Here is a 22,950-nt window from a genome sequence, read left to right as displayed (position 1 = left end):
CATTCCCAGTTCTGAAGTCTGGTGCCAGTGCAACTAGTTGTTACTTGCTATCAAAAGACATCTCAGCCTGTGTCAGTTATGGGTAATTCTATACATGTTAAACTTTCCTTCTAAAACCAGTTCTACCCAGGTCTCACTTTGAACTTCTGCAGTGATCAGTAACTGGTCATTTTTTAATTTGATTTTATATTCTTTGATATCATTCTGTGCTTGTATTTTGAAGGCATCTTGTATTATCATCTTGTCCTTTTGGGGACCCTGTTGCAAGCTACTGTTTTTCTTCAACAACCTTCAAGTTGTTGCTTTCTGAATACAGAACTTGTGTTTATTAACACAGCCTAGTCGTGTGTAGCCTTGTTTTAGGTTCAGTGATTATTTCACTCTACAAAAGTAATACTCTATTAAAGTCATATCCATATGTTGGTTTATGGATACTTAAGAGATGTTACACATGTAATGCTTTAGCAACGACTTTTTAAAAAAAAATTGCAGCGATATCACTGATATGTTATTAGAATTGCTTAACAAATGGGAACTGTTGTTAAATTTTTTTCAGCCTTTATGGACTTCTGTTTTTAAAACAGTTGCAGTCTTCACTATTAATTTGACTGTGTGATGCTTTTTCACTTTGTCATAAGCATATAAATGTATTTAGTTTTTCAGATGTATCTAGTCAGTGCTAATCAATTTCCTTGAGTGTGAAATATTGTCTTACGAGAACTGACTCCTGTGAGTATTGGAAAAGCACTCTACTGAGCTGGTTTTCAGAGGAGCATAAGAGAATGTTTGCAGAGGGAAGGAAGCAAAAGAGTTTTGTATTATATTCTTTGCTGCCTGCTTGTGTTTAGTGTTTTGCAGTAAAACCCAACAAATAATAATCCAGGAGCTTTATGCTCGAGATCTAGGTGTCGAGATCAGTTCCTAAGTACAGTACGGAGCTGTGTGCCTTGGAGGCAGCCTTGCCCTCCTACTGAGAATTCAAAAGAACTTGGGATTTGAGTTGGTGGACTTAATAATATAAGTGATTGGAAGGAAAGGGCTTCAGGGAGATCTTAATGCTGACTCCAGTTATTGACATAGATAAAGGCTTTAGCCCATTTTTCAGCCTGTTTAAGGCATTCCTTCCCCTTGATGTGTTTAATCTTCTGGATCATCTGAGAACAGTAGCTGTTATTGAATGAGTATGGTTGTTGCTCACCACGTTAAACCTTTGTTTTTGGATCTATTGCTCCCTGTTCTGGCCTTTTTTTGGTAAAGTCATTCTGCTTCTCAGAGGAAAATTACTTTTCAGCCCTGATGAAAACAGTTGTTCATTGACCATTCAGAATTTAGTTCTATGCTAATGAAATGCATACGTCTCTATATGAGTGGCTCAGATTTGGAAGAATAAATATGTGTATGTCAATTTTTCTATTTCATGCTCAGAGACCAAGATCTATTAGCTTATTTGGGCCTTGCAGCCCAAGATAAGTCTTACTAATTTCTAATGATTCTTGTCCCACTCACTAGTGAGGGAGGGACCTTAAAAGGAACAACTGTTTTTTCCCTGTAAGCACAAACACACAGGATATTTTCGAGAGTTAAAACAGCAAAGCTGAGACTTTACTGCCTGCAAAGCTCTTTTATTTTTGTTAAAGAAGAATTCAATTACTGCCAAGTATTAATTTTTTTGTAATTTCTTTGTTCAGCTCCTGCATGTTTTCTTTTGTCTGTCAACTTTCCTCAGTCAAGCTAAGGCAGACAAAAACCCCCAAACAACAGTCTTCAGGGTAGTACTTTCAGAAACACTGAGTCAAGGCCTTCTGATCTTTGAGAAGTATCTAATATAATGGTATATGGCCTTGATTTTGGTGCTGCAGCAGTAAAATAAATTTCAATTTCTCAACACTAAAACGTTGCAGTCCATCTTTTACATGTTGTTCTGTGAACCTGTTTCTCTCTGGACTGTAACTATCAACCTTGTGAACTGTTGACAAGATGCAGTTGAGTAGCAATTGCAGGTATTCATTTCCAGCAAAATTGGGTCTTTCTTTTGATTTCCGTTTAGTCTGGGCTCTAATAATTGATTAGCACTGAGGAGATGGCCTTTTTCATTCTGTTCTATAGTTATCAGTATGTTCAGTATGTTTAACTGATGACTTCTTTTTTTTCCTTTGTATTGGAGAATGCTGTATCTTTTTTCATTTATGGAATGAGACCAAAGAATACTGTTGCTTGTCACAGGGAATGCTTTATTTCATACAATTAAATCCATAGATGAACCCAACAGGAGACACAGATTAGGTTCTATCAAGGAAAACAAGTTGTTCCTTGTGAATAGATACTGACAAAACAGTTTTGAGGGAGCTTATGAATTTTCATTAATAATTTTTGAAAGATAGGAATAGCAGCATGTTTGATCTTGTAAAATAGCTAAAGCAGTTCAATTGAAAAATGTTCCAGTTCAGCATTTTTATTTTGTCTAAAAGTGAAATACAAGCTAAAGTTTTAGTACAGAGCTTGTCTTATAATCATTCTTGCTCTGTTGTTAAATAATACTATGCTGTAGTAGTTTTGCTGAAAATTAAGGTAACACTTCTAAAATATACAGTCAAACTTATAAGTGCTGTAGTTTAGTGTACATGCAGATACAGTTAAAGACTACTTCTAGAAACAGCAAAAAATTAGAGGTAAAAATGTTGCTACTGGTCTATGAGTAGATTAGTGATTATGAGGTGACGGTAAAGAGCCTGTTTTGAAAAAGTCAGTACCAACAGAGCTATGTATAATTAGTTCTGAGTTGGGGAAAATATATATGCATCACCAATATACGATTACATGCCTATGTTTAATATAGAAAAATAATTAAGTATATATCTCTCACCTATATAAAAATATATATATATATAAAAAAAACCAATGTTGAGTTGAGCAAAGAAAAGTACATTGTCATCCCATTATTTCATGTGTTCTCTGCTACTGACTTTTGGGTTAATGCCAAACTGACGGAGCAAAAGATTTTAGCAAGATATGGAATGGCTGAGGAAGGGAGTCACAGAAGATACAGGTTTAAGCCTTTCCCAGCACATTCCAAGGAAGCTTGCAGGATCTTTGCCTAGTTACAGATTTTGTAGCTAAATTACTGCTTATGTTGAAAAATGCTTTGCATGCTGACAGCATAAAAGGTAATTCCTAATATTATTCTTTGGTCTTGTGGTGAAGTTTTGAACACTTCCATGTATTAGTAGTATTTCTTATTTAAAGTATCTAATGATTTTATGTGAACTAATAATGCTTTCAGTCTAATGCTGTGTTATTTTGTCTGTGGCCAGTGGTGAGGAAAATCTGCGTGTCTACCTCTATTTCTATGAAAGACTGACCAAAGGCAGATGTAGTAACCTACTCAAGTCATTCATCTAGACATGTAATGTATTTTGCACACTTAATACTAGATTGGTGGATTCCTCACAGCTTAGTGGCAGGCTACGTAAATTCATGAGCTACAAACTGCTGTGTTGTAAGTAAATGAGCTTTTTCCCTTAGAGGGCAAATATAACAATAATATCCCAAGTGAAAGTAATTAAAATGGGTTTCTTCCTGCATTTTGAACCACAACTATTTAGTTAGTCCTGTCAGTGTTCATACCTTTCTCTCTTTAAGAAAAAGCAGTGTTTGTAGACAATGAAAGAAACGTTTATGTTCTGGAAGTCTGTAAAGCAGCACATACGTGACTCAGCATTGGTTTCATGTTATGTAGTCAGTTTAGTGACTTGTGATTTCTAAGCTCTACAAAAGGGAAAAGAAACAATAAAGATGACAATATAACTTAGTTTGTCCTTAAGTATGGGACCTTACTTCATGTAGGACTTGAACACAGCTTACCATCGACTTTATGTACTTGTCTAGAGAAACACGTACTATTCAGTTGTGTTTTTCATGCGTATATCAACTTATGGGATATTGAAATGGAATTTACTCATTTTGGCACCTGACTGAGGATGTGATTTCTGCCCTAGCATCTAAGAATATGCAGTGGTCTGCAGACAGGGCTACACAGTTTCACCTCAGATTTCACAGGTGCCAAGCAGGATGGGGGAAACACTAGCCTTTGCTTTGTAAGTCCTGTGAAAAGGTGTAAAACATTGCAAATAAGAAATTTTCAAACAGTGCTTACTTGTTTTTAATTTTTACCCACAGTGGAAGCACTGAGACCTGAGCAAGTATAGTGGCAAAGGTTAAAAATGATAACGAGGTCTATCAGTTATCTCATTATCTGCTAGAGTGATTGGTTAATTTCTTAGTTATTTGCTAGATGACAAAATGGTTTCACTAAAAACTTGGGAGAAGGTATTTGACATTTAAGCAAGGGCCTGTAGGATCAGAGTTCGGGCCTGTAGGATACCTAAGATAACATTTCTCAATAACTAGAATGAGATACCTTTATAATCCTTAAGTTATGTTAACCACTAAAATCCAGCTATGGTACATCAGTGACCGAGTTTAGTTATCTTGCTAAAATTCACAGATTCACAGTACACTTGCACAGATTGCTTTTTTTTTCTTTATCTTTTTAGTTGATTAAAAAACTACCTTCTTAAGCTTTTATCTGGGAACTTCCATGAGCATTTAATGATGTTCCTTTATACATCTAAAAACCTATTCTTGCGCAACAGCATCAGTAAAACATGTTAATAGCATGTGTCAGAGGATACAGCACTTCTTTGTGTATTATTAATTGTTTGATTTTATAAAAATGATGAAATTACAATGGCAATAAAAAGACAGTGTATGTTAAGGATGTCCATACTGTTTTCCATAGGCAATTGTAGTGCCTGCTTTTTCTACAGTTTTTTAATTTTTGTTTAACTCAGCATTATATATTCATGAGGTTTGCTGATTCATATGATATTTTTAAGCTTCTGTATTACTGACCATATCTGTAAGTTCTGTAATTGCAATTGTGCCACTAGGAGCAAGAGGGCATAAAAATACATTGAACTTGATGCTTTTTATTGATAAATTTAGGACATAACTCTTGAGAAATCTTGAATCCCGTCTTGAATCAGAGTACTTTGCTTACATGATGAATACCTTTAACAAAAATAACATCTACCAGGGTGTAGTTGTATAATGATGGAATTTCTGAACAAATTGATATATGCATGTAGATTTGTTTCATATTATTTTAACAGTATGTATTTTTCTGTTTTTACTGTCTTTACTGTGTGTGGATCTACCTAATTTGCAGTATTTTTTTTCAGTTGTTCCATCTGGTACAAGCTACATAGGTTTCACTATAATATACATACATAAAAATAACCATCCAGTGTTAATATTCACAAAGAACATTGAATGAGTATCTCTATCACTGGTTTAATTACAGATTCTGAAGTGCAGCTTATGTCTTCACAGCACAGATTCCAAGTTCGGGTATTTGTTGATTTTTCTTTTTTTTTTTTTTTTTTAAGAAGTCCTCAGCTTGTTTAAAAGCGGTATTTTTCTCAAAAAAAAATATCATAGAGATCATATAAGAATAGGTCTTAATTCTTTCAGCATAGCTGTGTTTTACTTCTTAAAATCTGTGCAACACTATTCTTAAACTGAGACCAATAATTTTAACTGTTTCCTTCTATTATGTTGCAAATATATTGTCCTTAGTAGACCTGTGGTTTTCCTGCCATCCCATTTTCTGCTGCCACATCTGTTCTTATTTGCTTTGTAATGATAATTATGCTGTAATACCTCTCTCATAATCTTTGTATTCCTTAATTTTTTCCATTTTGGGCTGTTTTCACTCTAGGGTGTTCTCTGTCTCCATGGCAATAAGAGGTAGACCAGAACATTGTTCTGAGCCTTGGCATTAGAGACTACCTGTTGGGAGAAACATACCAAAATCCTGTCCGTGTGACTAGCATGATATGGCAGACCTCATGATTATGTTTGTAATGAATTTTCTGGAGACTGAAAAACAAACAAAAGCAATGGCAGTAAAATTATAGTATCTGGTTTGTAACCAATTCCAGATTTTTCTCCTTGACATGCTAAAAATACAAAAACTTTCAGCTTCCTGAAAGAAAGCTGATGAGTAGCACTTTTCTTTCCTCTTGCTGTCCTCAGATAAGGTTTGAAAAAATGTTCTCTAGAAATTGAGTAAGGGCCAAGGCCTTTGCAAATACCTTTCTTTAAACACAAAGTAGACCCTTAAAAGCTAGACTGTTTCTGTCTTTGTGCCCTTTATGTGTCCTTTGCATCTTTCAGAGCTTCTATCCTGAACATAATACAACAATTTTCATAGCTGCATTATAGGAAAAAAAAAAAAGAGAGTGGGGGGTGGGGAGAGGGGGAAAACAAGGAGAGTGGAAAAAAAGGCAGACAAGTTACATGAGCTCCTGTCATTTGTGGAATAGTGCAACATTTGAAGCAGAAAGACATTTTTCTTCTTCAAATTTTTGTTCATCATGTTTGGTCCAAGCAGGCTGCTGAGCCAGTCTACCATCCACCCCTTTTTTTAACCTGCAGGGCTTCAAATACCATCAAAATTGATACCTCCAGTGACTGTTCTGATTCTTACGGGTGATTTATCTCAAATTGTTTTGGTTTATTCTTCACTCAACAAGAGCCCAGCATCAGGAATTATGAGACTAATGCTTCTAAGGGATGATAGATGTCTTCAGGATGTTGTAAGGAAAGAATGAGCTTTTCTCATTCAGTCTTAAATGAAGAAATGAAGCTATGACTGATCTTTTCTGAAAAGCATGCATATTATAAAGTAAAACGGCCATGTACATCAGCCATGTTTTTAGTGCTGTGGGAAGGTACTTCCTTCTGGTGAAAGATATATCATTTGCTGTGTCCCACTCTAAAAATTGTTTGACATGAAAGAGACTTAGAAATGGCAAATTCAGTCTTGCCTCTGAATTTTCTTTCTATGGTTCTCCATGTCAGTCAAACTGACCCTATTTTTGTGAAGTTCCCTTATATCTAGGGTTTAGGGTTGGGTTTTTTTTCCCCCTTCTGGTTATTGCCGACTTGCTAGTAGTTTGAAAAAAGAGTGTTTCGTAAGTTGTATAGTATTGCTACAGTATGTTTAATTGATACAGTAAGCTGAATAAACTGCTGAAGTTGATATTTTTCTGTATCAGATACTGCTCTGGAGGGTTCTTCTAATGAATTGTCTCAGAGCAAAGATCCAGTTTGCCTCCCTTGAAAGTGGCACCCAGCTTTTTCTGCTGCAAGGCAAAAGTGTCATTATCTGATGCAGTACCACAAAAAAAATTCTCTTTTGACTTTTTTTCTAAATACGTTGTGGAGTATGCTGAAAACAACTAAACTATTTTCTTGATTAGCGTGTTGTTTCCCTTATAAATAATTTGAACCACTTTTGTTTAGAAAACTCTAAGTTTTCCCAATTTCAAAAACAGGAATCGGTTTTCAATATCTTTCTTATTCTTGTTTCAAATAGTGTCTTCAGTTTTGGATTTAGTATATAAGCCAATCAGTAAATGCATCTATTTCCCAATTTTAACCTTTGAATTTTATATTGTATTATATTTATATAAAAATCATAGTGAAAGAAATTAACATATCATATGGTCTTGCTCTTGAAAGTTTGGAAATGCCAAAATTAAAACTGCCTAGGTTTAGTTTCTGTCATGCATGCTCTATAATCATTAATTGCATGGTCTTTAATAAATGTTCATACATTGTATATTCATAAGACCCCTTACTGTTTACTGCATATAATAAAATGAAACACTTTCTATGATTTCATTCTATCCAAATTGTTCAGTTTGTAACCCTAGTCTTTGATCAGTTGCTAATGTTGACTTCCTCCTTATTTTCCTTCATGTGGCAGTTCCATCCTACTACTGCCTCCTGGTTTTATCTTCTTTCCTGCCCAGTTATCAGTCCCATTCTACCCATTTGTCTCCTTATGTCTACGTTCCAAAATCTTGGTTTCCAGAAACTACTTTGTGACTCCTCTGTTTAATTGCCTTATTCCAAACCCCCTCTTTTTGTTTGATGTGCTCCAAGCTTCTTACCTGATCTACTTATTCCTTTTGTCCCCAGTCATCAGTTACCTTTTTTTTCCCCGCATCCCAGTATTACGAACTATTGTATACACATATGCCAGTTCAACTATCCAAGCAGGAAACATAGGTGAATAAAGAAAATAATAATAAATTGCAAACAGACAGTAGAAATGAATTGTTCCTTTTCTTCAAATATTTGGAGTTAAGAGTATTGACATATACTGTAAATAGTCATTGATTCAGGTACGTTTTAGTTGGAAGGTACCCCTGAGGGACTTATAATCTAGTGTCCCACTCAAAGTTGGGACTGTTGCAACACTGGATTGATCAGGTGAGCTGTGGATTTTTTCCAGTCAAATCTTGGAAACAGCCAAGAACAAAGATGCCATGATCTCCATGAGCAGCTTGTTCTGCTGCTGCACTACACTCCTAGTAAAGAAATTTTCCCTCATATCCAGCCTGAACTTCCCAACCTGCAATGTGTGACCTTTGCACCTCATTTAAATCATTTGGAATTGCTGACAAGAGCAGGTAATTGCCCTTCAACTGGCTGCAGGCAGCCATCCATTAGCCTCCTCATTCCCAGACTAAATAAATTCTGCTCTTTCAAATTCTCCTCCTGTCTGCTGTAACTCCCAGGCCATTTTCAACAGAGTCAGTTGTTTTGCAGGCTGTATCCCACATTCCTTCCTAGTTATTCCTTCAGACCTTTCCAATTCTTATTGAACCTCATTTTTTCTGCTGGGCAAACCCTCAAGTTGCTGAGGTCTCTCTGGATTGAGCCTTTGCTGTTTATTGTGTCATCTGCTCCCACTAGTTCAGTTGTTTATGAAATGTTCTTTATTATCATCTAGGTTGTTAATGAAGATGTTAAACAATACGATCCCCAGAACTGACTTTGGGGTGCTTTGGCCATTAGTGGGGACATCAGGTGGATTTAAGCTGTTGACCACCAACATAATTGATTTTCAGCCCACTTAACTGTTCAGCCTTTACTTCCTGAGCTTCCAAATGAAGGCACTGGGTGACTATATAAAAAGCCTTAGTACAGTGAAGGTACGCTACACCCACCGTTCTCCCCTTGTGCGCAAAGCTACTATTTCATTGTAGAAGGCAGTCTGGCTGGTCAAGCACTGTAAATCCTTGGTCTGTCTGCACTGAGTATTTATTCCTGTCTGTCATGTGCCTGGGAAAGGACTCAGAGCACATTTTCCATTGATCTTTACAGGGACCGAGGTGAGGCTGCATGGGCTGTAGTTCCCTACATCTACCTTTTTACATTTTATTTTTTAAGATGCTAGCTTTTTTTCCAGTTCCCAGAGATCTCCCTGATACAGTCTACCATTTTTCATAGATACAAACCATAATCTCAATCATATTGGCCATCTCTTTCAACACGCTTGAGTAAATTCCCACCAGTCCCATAGATGTGGTCTGATCTCTCTGTATAATTTGTTACTGTTCTGCCACTCTTGCCTGTCCTCTTCTCCAGACTGTGGCATTGCATGCAGAGATCAGAGAATAAGTTTTGCCCTTGTTGCCAAGGGCTTGTGCATTAGTGAAGAGGCACCTGAGGAAATTGAACAGTGACCCTTCTGAATAGGCATGTGAAGTCCCACAGATGGCCTTCTACATCATGTGTCATTGGTTTTCAGCTCTTCTCTCAACTGTTAGACTACAGGAGCTGTAGTCTAAGAAACCTGTATTAAGGCCCTCCTCACAAGTTGAATCTTGACAGTATAATAGAAGGAGCATGGCCAAAACTTTTTGTATGATTTTGTAGTGAAAAGATGGTTCATCTGTTTTTTTTTTTATTCATGAGAAATATGTCATGCACTTCTAAAGAAACAGCGTTTTAAATTTTATTGGGATTTAGAAGCTTGTGGTGTTTCTGCTTTGATATTAATTCCTTCCTTTTCAAAATGTTTTTCAGTATTTTCTTAGTATTTCTGAATATAAACTTTAGTGAGCGTTTCTTGGCAAATGATTTCAATACTGTGTTATTCAAACCTGCTGTTGGTAATGCTCCTAGTACCAAATAGACACCCTCCACAGAAATCTTACTGAATGAGATCGTGAAACAGAGGGCTGAAAAGTGGTGGCTCTTAGCCCAGCCTCATCAACAGTACTAGAAGTGTGAGGCAAAGAAGGGGAGCGGGATAAACATTGAATGCAGGGAGCTTTGTGCCAGGGTTGCTGGAAGCAGCTCTTGATTCTAATTGTGTTTTGCCAGCCCTATGAATACAGGCCTCGGGGGTGGCATGGCCCAGGAGTCTGGAGCAGCAGAGGAAGCTGACATCAGCCTCCCTGGAGGATGGCATGGAACAACAAACTAGTGTCCTTTCATCCATCACTCCAGCACCCCACTCAAGGAGGCTAGGTGCCAAACAAGTAGGAAAGGAGTTTTGCAGCAAGGCTTAATTTCGCCCAGAGGTGTTTAGGTCCTTCACTAACAGAAGAGTAATGCTGATATTACCTCTGTGGTGGTTCATTATTTTGGAGATTTTTTTCTCATATTGATTCTTTGACTTACTAAACAGATCTTTAAGATTATGTGATTCCCAGAAGTACTGGATGTGAAGTGCCGCTGCCTTTATCTGTTGGAGGTGCTTTATGCACTGAAGTATTTCTGGTGGATTTGGCTAAACTAATTATATTTCTAATGGGAGACTTAATCTGGGGAAAGGAATCAAATCTGGCAGTAGTCACCTTTCTATGCTAGCCTGTAAAAAATCTTCTAGACTATGTTTTTTCTTATTTCTTAAGTCCAGATAATAAATCTGGTTGTTTTTTCTTTAAACCTTGATTCATTAAAGAAGGGTTCCTGCTCTGTGCTTTGTGGAGTGTTGGAAAGGAATCCTCAAATGTGGCTTCATGGGAAGCATAAGAAGTATCTCTGCTGGTGAGGAGAGGTGAATCCTGTTGAGAGAAAAAAGCATAGAGCCAAAAAATTCACAAAAGTCCCTGCCCTCCTGGACTAGTTCTGCTCTTTGTTCTACTGCATGTCCTTAGCTACATGGCGTCACATGAGGTATGTGCATTGTCCTACAGATTAAGCAATTTATTGAATGCGTCTGGGACAATTAGTAAAAAAATGTACTCGGGAGCACATGGTCCGTCCAGGCTTCTTGCCCTCACATGTGTTCTGAGACACATAAGATGCTGTGATAATAAATACGGTGTTGGGGAGTGTGGTAGCTACCTTACTACCTTGAGTTGCACTATCCTGCAGTTAACAGCTAAACTAATGCTCCACGTTTATACAACAGAGTGCTTACATGGCTTATGGTAGATCAGATGTCTATGCAGGTCAGCAGAGATTAAAAGCAGCATCTGATACACAAGTGGTATCCACATGCTGCTGAAGAGCATGTCTGTATCCTGGATGAGGATTCCAGACTGGCTCAGATTTCATGTTGAAGAATTTCCCAGTGCACAAGCATCATGCGTTTTCATGGTGCAACTTCCCCAGTTATGGTTTGTGTTTTGGGGTAGCACTCTCCTTAGAGGTGGTTGGAATATCGTAGATATTTTGTGTGTGCTGCCTGTGGCGCTCATTTATTTGGGGAAATGGCAGTGTTCAGGAGTGGTATACTTCCCGTATAATGGAAGCTTTAATGGTGTCTCATCCTGTTATTGCTGTAACACTTCCCCATGTGATCAGTGATTTAAGGCTCTACAGGGCAATCTTACTGATATTAGGCTGAAGGTCCTGGAGCAAGATATGAGTGGAAGAAAAATTTCTGCACGCTGTTGGTGCTAACTTTCTTCTTCCTGCACTGGAAAGAGGTTGAGACAGAGGTATTGGGTGACAACCCTCCCACAGCTCTTTCAGTGTGACTTAGAATATAAATACATGTTATGGAGTCACTGTGAAGATTTGGTGCACGAGTCAAACCCTCTGCTATTGCAGAGGTACAAAGACACGAAGGAGAGATATTTGGTGAGCTCAAGTCTGCTGCGGAAGTGAGCTTTGAGGCAAGTGGACTGCTGTGATGTGGGACTGTTGGCTCAATTCAGTTGGCTTGTTGAAATGGAATCTGAAAATAGCATAGCTACCAAATAGGAAAGACCTTGCCTAAAAGAGGTAAAGAGCTTTCAGTTCAGATGAGAAGCAGATGTATGTACTTGAGATGCAGACATAAGAAATGGAATAGAAAACCCATTAAGAACTCCTTGAAATTAAAAATAATCTCATAGCTAATGGCAGCAAGGAAAAAATCTAAATCTAATACTGTACATTTACTGTAGGAGCATGTGCAGCCTGAAACACTTTTGTTTCTGAAATTGTCAAAATATGATTTCATGTCCATCTACAAATTGGAATATGTAGCTCTTCTTTGATAAAAACAAACCAACCCCTATGTAGGAATAGGGAGGCCAGCACTAAAATGTATTTTTTGAATTATGGTAAGTTGCATAAAATTTGAGTGGAATTTTGTATGGGCAGAATTTAGTTTGGCATTGAATAAAGTTCAGGAAATCTTACATCTTTCCTGCTTTGGTAACTGTTAGAAGTATTGTTTCTTAATACTTAATGCTTAAAGGTATTATATATGAAGCAGTACCTCACGTTGAACAGTTGCCTATTAGACTTTCCTCTAAATAGGTAGCTGTGAGTCACACAATAATATCCCTGCTGTACAACCTGTGCTGTAGCAGTGAAGTTATACTTGGATAAAATAGAAAGATAATTATAAATCCAGAAAACTGCTTCAATTGCAGTGGATTCTCTGTCATAAATCAGCTTTGATTTTAATATATAGGCTTTTAATGCATAGGCTATACTAGAGATAAAATATGAACATGAAACAAGGGCTGGATTTGCTTTATCCGTTTTTTCAGGTTAACCTTGGTCTGAAAATATTTGTGAGGAAACCACCCTCTTTGCTCTAGAATACCTGCTGTTCTCTGAGTCAGACTCATCATAATTACCATGTATCATTATATTCTTTAGCAGTATAAATTTCTGTTAGATAATAATTCAAGTGATATCAGCAATATATGGCAGCATCTGCAGAAAGTGTTGCAGAGGACAGATCAATAAAATGATGTAACAAATGCTGTACACAAGAAAGAAAATTAATAGGATCATATTTTTGTATCTCTATCAAAACCTGAAAACTTTTGCTGCATAACTACATGGTCAGATACGATTTTTTTACAGTGAGCTTTTTTCTCTTTTACTGTACTTAAATGTGTATTTCTTAAAACTCATGTAGCAACTCCTTTTTAAGAATGAGGAGAGAATAATTCAAATAGAAGAATATAGAAGTCCAAAAAGAAGCAATAAAGTCTTTGAGGCAAAATACCTTTTTTAAAAAAAAAAAAACAAGCTTTTCAGATTAAGCTGCTTTTAGTCATTTCGAATCCTTTTCTTAAGGATGTCAGATTTTCAGACTACATACGTGATTTTTATTTTTTTTTAAGGTAAGCCATTTTCAGGAAAAATAAAAAAATATTTATTAGCCTCAAAGTGCATATGTAGTTGTAGCATGAACTTCAATTCTTAGAAACACTGAAACACTTCATCACTGTGACCCTGACTGAGTGTAATGCTTAAACATGCATAATTTTAAGGCATGGGTATTAAACTCATTGAAATCCATCATACATGGCTATTAGAAGTGCTTTATGTGTCTTTCAGAGAGAGACTTGAAAGAATTACTGACATTTCACGTAGTTTCAAGTAGAGCAGTAAGGATGAATTTTCTATTTAAAATGCATGGATACCTTTAGCTAGAAAACGTTGAAAAAGCAGTATGGTTACTGTGACAAATTTGTGACTTTATTCTCTATGCTTTTACAACCTAGCCTTTAACATGCTCAGGACAAAGGCAAGGAAGCCCCTGAAGAAAATCAGAAGTCATGGGCTCTGTCCTGAGACATTGCCTTTTGTATTTATAGGTTGTTAAAGGATACTTTGGCTAGAGATGCTGTAATGCTGCTCAGCCCTCACTCTAAACTGTGTCTTTGTTCATTCTAATTTTATATTAAAAATATGAAAAATTAGGCTTTGTAAATTATATAATCATCTTTGTGATATTCCGAAGAGGATATTGAACATTATTGTAATCAAACTCTTACTGACCGAAGACCAGGGAAGGTCTGAACGTAACGGGATGCCAGGTTCTTATACATGTGATAGGTTAAATAGCTTTAGGAATATTTATAAAATTGTGGACCTGCACTTTATTGAAGCAATTTCCTTACTTAATCTCAAAATCAATTAACTATTTTATTTTGGTTTTAGAGGCACATAAAGATTTAGTTTCACATATTCAATAAGCGACTTTCTTTAAGTAAAAGGTGATTTGAAAAATTAACTCTTTAGGAAAAATCAATATAGGTATATATGGCATATGGGTATATATTTTGGATTTAATATAAAAAATTCCATGCAAACCATAATCCATTCAAACCATAGTAGAAATAAAAAAAACCCCAAACAACCCACCCCCTGCAACCTAAGAAGGAAATGGTGGGGTAGGCATAATGGGGAGAATACAGAACAAAGTAGTGTTACTGTGTTTTGTATAGATGTGTAGTGCTGCTTCATCTTGAATGATCTGCACAATTCTAGTCATACCATATAAAAAAAATAGACTTGGAAATGATTCAGAGAAGAGTAACAAGAAAGGTATGGAGTGGCTTTGTAGACAGAAGTAAGTCAGTGAAAACTCTTACTTCCAGAAATGCCTGAGGGATGTTATATTTGGGATGTGGTCTGCAGTACAGAGATGAACAAGAACTGATTTATTGTCTGGTTGGTTTGAGGCCAACTTGAGAATGTGTAATGTATACAAGCACCACTTCTAAGTTCTTCCTTTAGCATAATGCAGGATGCTTTGCCTTAGAAGGGATTTTGGTCTCACTCAGGATTACTGCTCTTTTGTTCTAATAGCTTTATGTTCTAGTTATTCTAACTTTTCACCATTTTAATAATAAACATATTGTCTGAATAGGCTCATTGTGGGTGAATGTTACTGATTTAGTAGAAATGGAAAGAGAATCTACCACTTTGATGTTTTTTGAAGAATTGAAAGTTTTACCAATGTGGTGTGATTCATGGAACAGCATTGCATGAAAGCTGGCTCAAACCTGTTCAGAGCGCTACTGTAAGAGTAACATCTCCATAGTTGCTGTTAGGAGGGATATAATTGGAAAACACTGTCATAATTGTAATTTCTGCTTATCTCTTGCATGATTTAAAACAAAAATAATTTTATAATCTCTGTATTTATTTACTTTCAAAAAATAGCAATTAAAAAGGCAAATAACATACGCTGATTCATAGGCTGTTAATCTGTGCAGCATCAGAGTGAAGGAATGTATAAGTATTGGTACAGAGCTATGGTTCTATTGTGCACTTCCAGATTCTGCTCATTTCCTTCTTCCTCTTTCAAAGCATGCTTTCCCATAACAACATTTTTACTAATAAAACATTATCAGTGAAATACAGTTTAGGCTGCAACCACTTTCCCCCCCCCTTTAAGGTAAAACTGTTGAACTATTAAAACCCAAAGAGTGTTTTATCTCTGTAAAGATGTGCTTGATGCTTGATCATTTTTACGTTGTGATTATGTGGCTTTGACAACTGTATGAGACTCATATTCTCCCAGTAGTTCAATTTTTTATGAATGGAGGTTTCTTTACGGTGGTCTTGGGGATCTTCTAGCAAGTGGAATGGAACTGCTGGATGTGACAACACACCCACTGCAGTTCGTGAACCTTAATGTATGCAGACATTAAAATGTTGGGTACAGTCTTTTTAATGTTTTGTTCTGGAGAATAACAAGTTAAATTAAGACATAATAATAAATAATTCTAGTCATTTTTCTGCTACACCTATTATCTGAGATGTGCAGATCAATTTATTTACATCTTAGCTATGAATTTGTAATTTATTATTAAATTTCTTAAAATCTTGAAAGCAGTTTGTTTAATTCAAGTTTTTCCTTCTTGAAATTGTAGCCTAATACAGTTGATGACATAATTAGGAGGATATTCTATGTTTAGGGAGATGATTTGTAGAAAATAGAGCTGATTAGACTTTATTTAATAACAGATCTTACTGATACAGTTGAAAACTACATAGCAGAATATATATTTTTCTAAAATTCACGTGTCATTCTTTAAAATGTAGTTATAATTCATTGATGATGACTTTGGAGCTTTGGTTTTGAAAAATCATTAATGGAAAATGTAATTAAGTTTTTCAATATATTAGAACTTAAAGTACAGGAATGTTAGAAACATTACCTATATAAGTACTGTGAGAAATACTTGTTCTTTTTAAATGCTAGTAAGTAACATTGTTTGAATAGCATTTTTACCTAATGAGTGCAAATGGCCTCTGAATTACACTGTTTTATTCTATATGAGTAATTTGTCCCATTATGATGACTGTAATGTTTTTCTCATTTGTTTTTTACTGCTTGCCTTTTCTAGGAAGTAGAGGTTGGTATACATCTTCTCTCTTTCATGATTCTGTGAGTTTTTCTAGTATACATTGATTCCTTACGTTTTACTAAATATAGGTTGTTTCTCCCTCTCCAGGATGATTATTTTCGTACATGGAGTCCGGGTAAACCATTTGATCAAGGTAAGATTCTGCTACTAGTTATTTGTATGGGATAAAAGTTAAGTATTTATAATTGTGCTCCTGTTCCAGAATACCTACAGGATTCTGTGAATTTGTGTCATTTTGTCCCCCTTCACATGATTGATTTGTTTAAATCCCCCCTTTAGGGCCAGAAATTCAGCCTAATCATCATTTTATATCTGTGATTTTGCAAACTTTTATTGATTAGAGACAGAGACAGGAGCATTAGGAATGTCCAAAGTAGCTTAAACTTTACCTCGTATAAACAAGTTTATGGGGTTTGGGAGGTGAGGTTTTGTTTTGTTTTATTTATATATTTAAGTACTGTTGTGTTTTCAGTAGGACATTTGAAGAAAAACAGGCATGCAATCTGATATTTGTCTTCTGCAGTTAAAAAAATTCATTAAAATGTTGAAAGTCTCTTCATATCTGGCTGATAAAAGAAGATCTAGAAAAACAGTTTTGGAAGTCTCTCTCATATTCAAGTGATCTGTCTTGAGGCAAAACACAGATGGATCTTTGAGAATGCTACAGTACAATTTCAGCCTTAGAATAATTTGAGCAAACACAGCAAATTTTCACATTAAACATTCCCTCCTCAGGCATTGGAACTTAATATTTACTGTCGATACAATCAACTTCATGTATGTTGTTTAAAAGTGTATGACTAGCATTGTGAAACTACTGAGAATCTTGATACTTTTTTTTTTTACTTGCTACAAGGAGTGCTTCAGAGACCTTGTCTTTTCTGATAATACCAATGGCACAAATGCAATGAAGAAACAGTGTAGCAGCTTGTACACAGGAGACTGAGATAAAAATATGTTGCAAAATAATACTTACTCAATTTAAAGAACTTTCTCCGTAATGGATACTGACTTTTAAGGAAGATTTATAATGAATTGTATTTTATTACAACCACATCTGTTAGAGATGGACTTTACACCATGTTCTATGCCTTTGTCACTTTAATTCAGGATTACAGTAGTAAGCCTGGGAAAGGGAATGCCTTAATTTCTTAAATGAATGCACCTGGCCTGTTTTGTCAGGTTGTGGGAGAGAGGAGTAGAGGGAGGGGAAAAAAGTCACACGTATGTTATCACTTCTCTGTGAACTGTGGGGATTTTCTTCTGGTTTGGTGGGAATTTGTAAATGTTAACTTAGATTCATGACCTAAGTATTTCAGAACCTGCCAATTTCACAGACCATGCGTCTCTCCTCATTATATACCATTATATACCAGTGCATCTAGGAAAAAGTACTTGACTTCAGTCTTCTGACTCCTCAGAGAAGAAGATTCCTTTCTTTTAGTGAAGTACCTCATCTAAGAAGTAGGCTTATCACTTCACTAGAAAGTCTATTTAGTCTATTCCTTTTCTTCTTTGGTTTTTGATAGAGGGGCATGGTCTGCAAATATGTTTTTAGTACAAGAACTGGAATAGGTTTTACTTTAATTACTTATTATTGGCAAAATCTTTCATCAGAAGACATTGAATTGAATACACTGTAAATTTTGCTCATGATTTTTTTTGTTATTGCATACTTGATAAGTTTGGGTTTTTTTTGTTTTGTGGTTCGGTTGTTTGGTGGTTGGTTTTTTTTTTCCAATAGGCTCTTTGTTTTTGGGAAGATACACTGAAATACTATTTTTTCCACCAGATTTACACTTTTGCACATTCTGGCTTGTTCTATTACTCTGAGTTCTTTGGGGATCCTAATGCTGATGTTTGTAGACTACTTTTCTGAATTTACAAACAACACAACTAAGAAAACATGTTAAGGTTATCTGTCGTTCCTTGTTTGCAAAATACATTTTGTATTGGGTAGTGAATATTTTAAAAGCATGCCTACAGAGTTCAACTTTCTATTTTCATATCCTTGTTAACAGAAAATTAACATTGAAGAGTGAAATGCATTTGCTGAGTAGTTTTATCTACATTTTACTGTGTAATTTATAACTGAAAAACAAATAATGCTAGTTGGGAACACTTCTTAATAATAAACGGTACACTGAATTTTTATTATTAAAAAAATATTTCCAGTGTCTTAATTTGTCAATCTATTATTTAAAGAATATCAGGTATTTTTACCTGCCAGTGCACTGCTTTTCAGTTTTCCTGCAAGAACTGCTACAGTCTTTGTATTTAATTTAGCAATGATACTGAATTGAGCTGTATGTCAAAAGATTTACAGTTTCTCAAGAATTAGATGTTTTCTAGACTGTGATTGACATACAGATATTCTTTATTAATCAGAGACTTGCATGCTGTTGTTGGTTTTTGGTTTTTTTTGAAGGTCTGTAAATAACATTACTGACTAGATCTGGGAGATATACTAAATGATAGAAAAACGTTTCCCAGTCAGTATCTTGGACTCCATGTTGGCAGAACTGGCTTCCTCTTACTTTTGGGAAATGATTTTTTGAACCGTAGCAAAATATTCCTGAGAGTAAAATGTAACTACGGAAGTACCATGTATTTGTTCATCATTCAGGTCTCCCTCATCAGATGGGAAAAGTGATCACGGGTGATATTCTGTGGGAAGAGCCATTCATACTTTAAAAGTGTGTCAGCCTTTCAAATCTCAGTTCCTTAGGAATGAATGTAATGTTCATGATTTACTGAAGAAATCAGGTCTTTTATGATTCCCTGTGTTTGCCAGTAAAAGACATACAGCAATGACAATCTCAGCACATTTTTTCCCTCATATTATTTAATGAGATAGAAAAAAGTGAGACATGGTAGACTATAAAAACTAAGTTTTAGGTGTACATTCTGATAGTGTCTGTAAGTGTTATTCCAGGGCTGTGCCTTAAGCACTGCACCAGCACCATTCCACTCCAGTTGTGTACCACTTCACTACTAAGTTTAAAACAAGTAAGGTTTAACTATTGATTAGCTTTTTCACCTCAGTAACCATACATGTAGACTTATGGGTTTTTAATCTTTTTTTTTCTTTTTTTTTTTTTTTCTTTTACCAAAGTGAACTCTTCAAAACAATAAATGGGGACATCATGAATGACTGACTGTGGAGCCTTGTGATCTGCTGGGGCTTGCTGCAAGCCAAGCAATCTCTGTTAGAGAATCTTTACGATTGTTTCCCATTCAGTCTTCTGTTATTGCCATTCTGGTTTGTGCAGCAGCTATGCTCTGAAGTGAAAGCATACCATAAAAAGTGTTCTTCCAAATGAAAACATGAAACTCCTAAGTGGAGGACAAATTTTTAAAATGTAGAGATAAACTTGCAGTGAGAGACTAAAAATTGCTCACTAAAGATGATGTTTAAACATGAGCAGTAACAACTTCCCATGTCTGTTGTGTTAAAGTTTGTAATAATACTGCTGAAGATAAAGGCAGATAAGTTCTTTGAGGACAGAAATAAATAATATCCTTAATTTATCTCTATCAGTGTTTTATTTTATTTGTTTTATCAATATTTGGCTTTTCAGAAACTTTCCTATAAATCTGTGAAAGTATGGAATAAGAAGGAATCTTTTTTGGCATTAAAAGACCTGAAGTCCAGGTCTACTATACAGGATATTTTTTTTCTATTTACTATGAAAACAATGGATTATAGGAATAACTAGTGCTTTTACAGAAATATTTTTTTTCTTTGCTGATTTAAATCATAGCAACTTTACATGATGAAATTACAAATAGATATTTGGAAGTTTTAAAATCTATATATGAACAAAATATGAAGATCTTTAAACTGCATAAACCCCAGCTGGCTACGTGTAATAGGAGTGGTGGTGGAATATTCAGCTTTATGTCGGTGTTTTCCAATGACAACTAACAATTTGAAAACCACTCAATCTCTGTTACACCCCTTTGTCTTTTAGGCTGTGGTGTAGGTACCTGATACACATGTAACTCCTTGTCCATAATAGTCAGACAAATGGGTTTTCATTATTTACATTTATTTTGTGTATCCATACTCTGCTCGAAATCAACAATATATGGGGACCTTTTTAAGTTATTTTTAGCCAAGACCTGTATTAATTTGCAGGTAGGATTTTTGAGGAACCAGTACTTGCCATATAGGCATATCATTGAGGTCTACACATAGTTATTATTTTCCTAAGATTTATATAACTATTAAAGCCTTTTCTAAGATTTTCATTGATTTACTGTATATGGATAATATATCTTTATATTTTTTTCAAAGTGCATCCTTAATCTGAACCCAAATCTTAATGCTAATATTTTGTTATAATATTTGGAAAGTCTCTGTCGTTCAGGGAATCAATAGTTGTGCATACTATAATAAAATGAGTGTCTTAATAGTGTCTTAATTCACTCTTCTATACTTTGGTGTATTTGAAAAGCATTCTTATGTTAATATGATTAAGTATGTCAAAATTGCTCAGGTAGACATATCTGTGTAATTCCTTTGGTATTAATGGTTAGAGAATGATTATATGGAAATACATGTCTAAGCATTCCAGGAAGTTAGCCCTTACTATGAAAATGTATAGTGTTATTTACTCCTGGGCTGCAAAATCTTAAGTTATTTTAAAAGATGGAAGAATATTATGGCTTACATTGCTATCCACCAGTGCTGTTCCTTAAAGCGACATCTGACATTGTCCAAAGAGTACTTGTCCATTGAACTCTCATTTGCTTATATATGTATAGGGTAGAAAAATGTATTTAAATAAATGTTTTGACTGTATATGATATATATACACACACATAAATGTTTACGTATTTCTATAAATATCATAATGTAAATTCTTAATAAATGATCATGTGGGGCAGGTATTATTGTTGGAATAAATCTGAATGTTCTATTAATTGTATTTAGTTACTGCTAAAAAGCAGGTTTTGTCCTTTCAGTGGTTTAAGAAACAAGCAATTAGGATGTTTTGTGTTCTGGACTATTTCAAGTTGAATATTTTAGTAGCTTTAATTTATGTTTTATCAATGTTTTCTCAAATTAGAAAAAAACCCAACAAACAATACTTGCTAACATGTTTTCTTCACATACCACTTTTACATCAGATAAAAATATAGAGGATATTTTCGGTACATTTTATTTTTAGACTATAGATGGTAGCAGAGCTTGGAGGGTGTAGCTATTGAATGAAATCGTATACACAAAAACATTGGCGTAATTTTTTAAAGCAGAAAGGATGTTTTCCTTTGCTTAATAGAAATACCTTGGAGGAACAGTGGAATATTTTCATGTAATGGAAAAAATATGAAACGACATTTCCATGGAGGATGAACACCCTGAAGGTATAATTGGTTTGTAGATATATTTATAACATTTCTTGTAGACCATTCCACTGAATTATTTTTGGCTTTTATAGTATTAGGTATATTAGATGTCTGTTTACAGCAGAAGTATTGTAGATACCATTTTACAGCAAAAATAAGTGTTTGCAATTGTTTCAAAATCTATGTTTTAGTTGAGTCTTTGCCTTTTAGCTCTTTATGTTTCATTTACCTAGTTCTGTAATAATTTGGGTAACTAAGGATATGCAAATACATGCAAACACATCTCTATAATTTGTGAATGCATTTCTGTACTGCAAACTGAAACCATTTAGAGTCATACTCAATAAAGTCATTTGATTCACTCATTTGCCAGCCCTAGGAAGTCATAAGGAAGTTTAATGAAGATACATTAGTTGAAGACTGTGAAAACAGTCATGTAGATTTAACTTGGCTACATTTGATATGTGCACTCATGATCTAGTTTTTATAGCAAAACTATTGATGTTTTTAAACTAGAAATATATGTCCATCACTTCCAAGATAAATTGCAGTACTTTGCATTTAAAATGTATTGCATATCACTTTAAATATCGTTTAGTCTTAATAGTAAATAAGCATGAAATATTTATAACAGCTTTTCACTTCTTTTTGAAATTCATAGTGTCCTCCTACAAAGACACCATTTCTTTATCTGAGCCAACATTTTAACCTGGTGAACAGTTTCCAGCTTCAGGTATTTAGGTACGTTTAGGAATCCTGTTCACTGAGAAAATACACCAAATCCTGTGTTAAACAGATTCCCACTGCTTTTTACTACTTTCAGCCAGCCCTTGCCTGAAAAGATCTTTCATAGATGTCTGAGGAGGGCTTTAATGGTGCTTTTTCTTCATTATCTGATGTTGTGCTTTAGTGGTTCTTTTATTGTATCTCTTTTTATAAACTTCTCTACTGTGGTAACACCACAGAAGTGCCTTGCCCTGTAAGGTTCACACTCTTGGCTCCTAACTCAGGTTCACTGGGTAGTACACATCTGCTTTTCTACTTGTGGATCTCAAATTGTTTCAGTATTTATTTCTGTAGAATCATTGGATGGATTCTAAATTTTTACAGC

The 22,950-nt window shown here is 35.2% G+C and overlaps 1 protein-coding gene across 1 annotated transcript in view; it reads left to right on the top strand.

Moving 5' to 3' along the window:
- Nucleotides 1-22,950, top strand: part of SPOCK3 (SPARC (osteonectin), cwcv and kazal like domains proteoglycan 3) — a 221,082-nt gene that overhangs the window by 59,556 nt on the left and 138,576 nt on the right. Inside the window, exon 3 of the mRNA XM_069786532.1 lies at nt 16,572-16,617. Coding sequence (XP_069642633.1) covers nt 16,572-16,617 — 46 coding nt within the window. The remainder of the gene's footprint in view (nt 1-16,571; nt 16,618-22,950) is intronic.

This window comes from Haliaeetus albicilla, chromosome 1 (genome assembly GCF_947461875.1).
Source record: "Haliaeetus albicilla chromosome 1, bHalAlb1.1, whole genome shotgun sequence".
In the NCBI taxonomy this organism is placed as follows: Eukaryota; Metazoa; Chordata; class Aves; order Accipitriformes; family Accipitridae; genus Haliaeetus; species Haliaeetus albicilla.
This window is presented reverse-complemented; position numbering and strand designations above follow the sequence as displayed.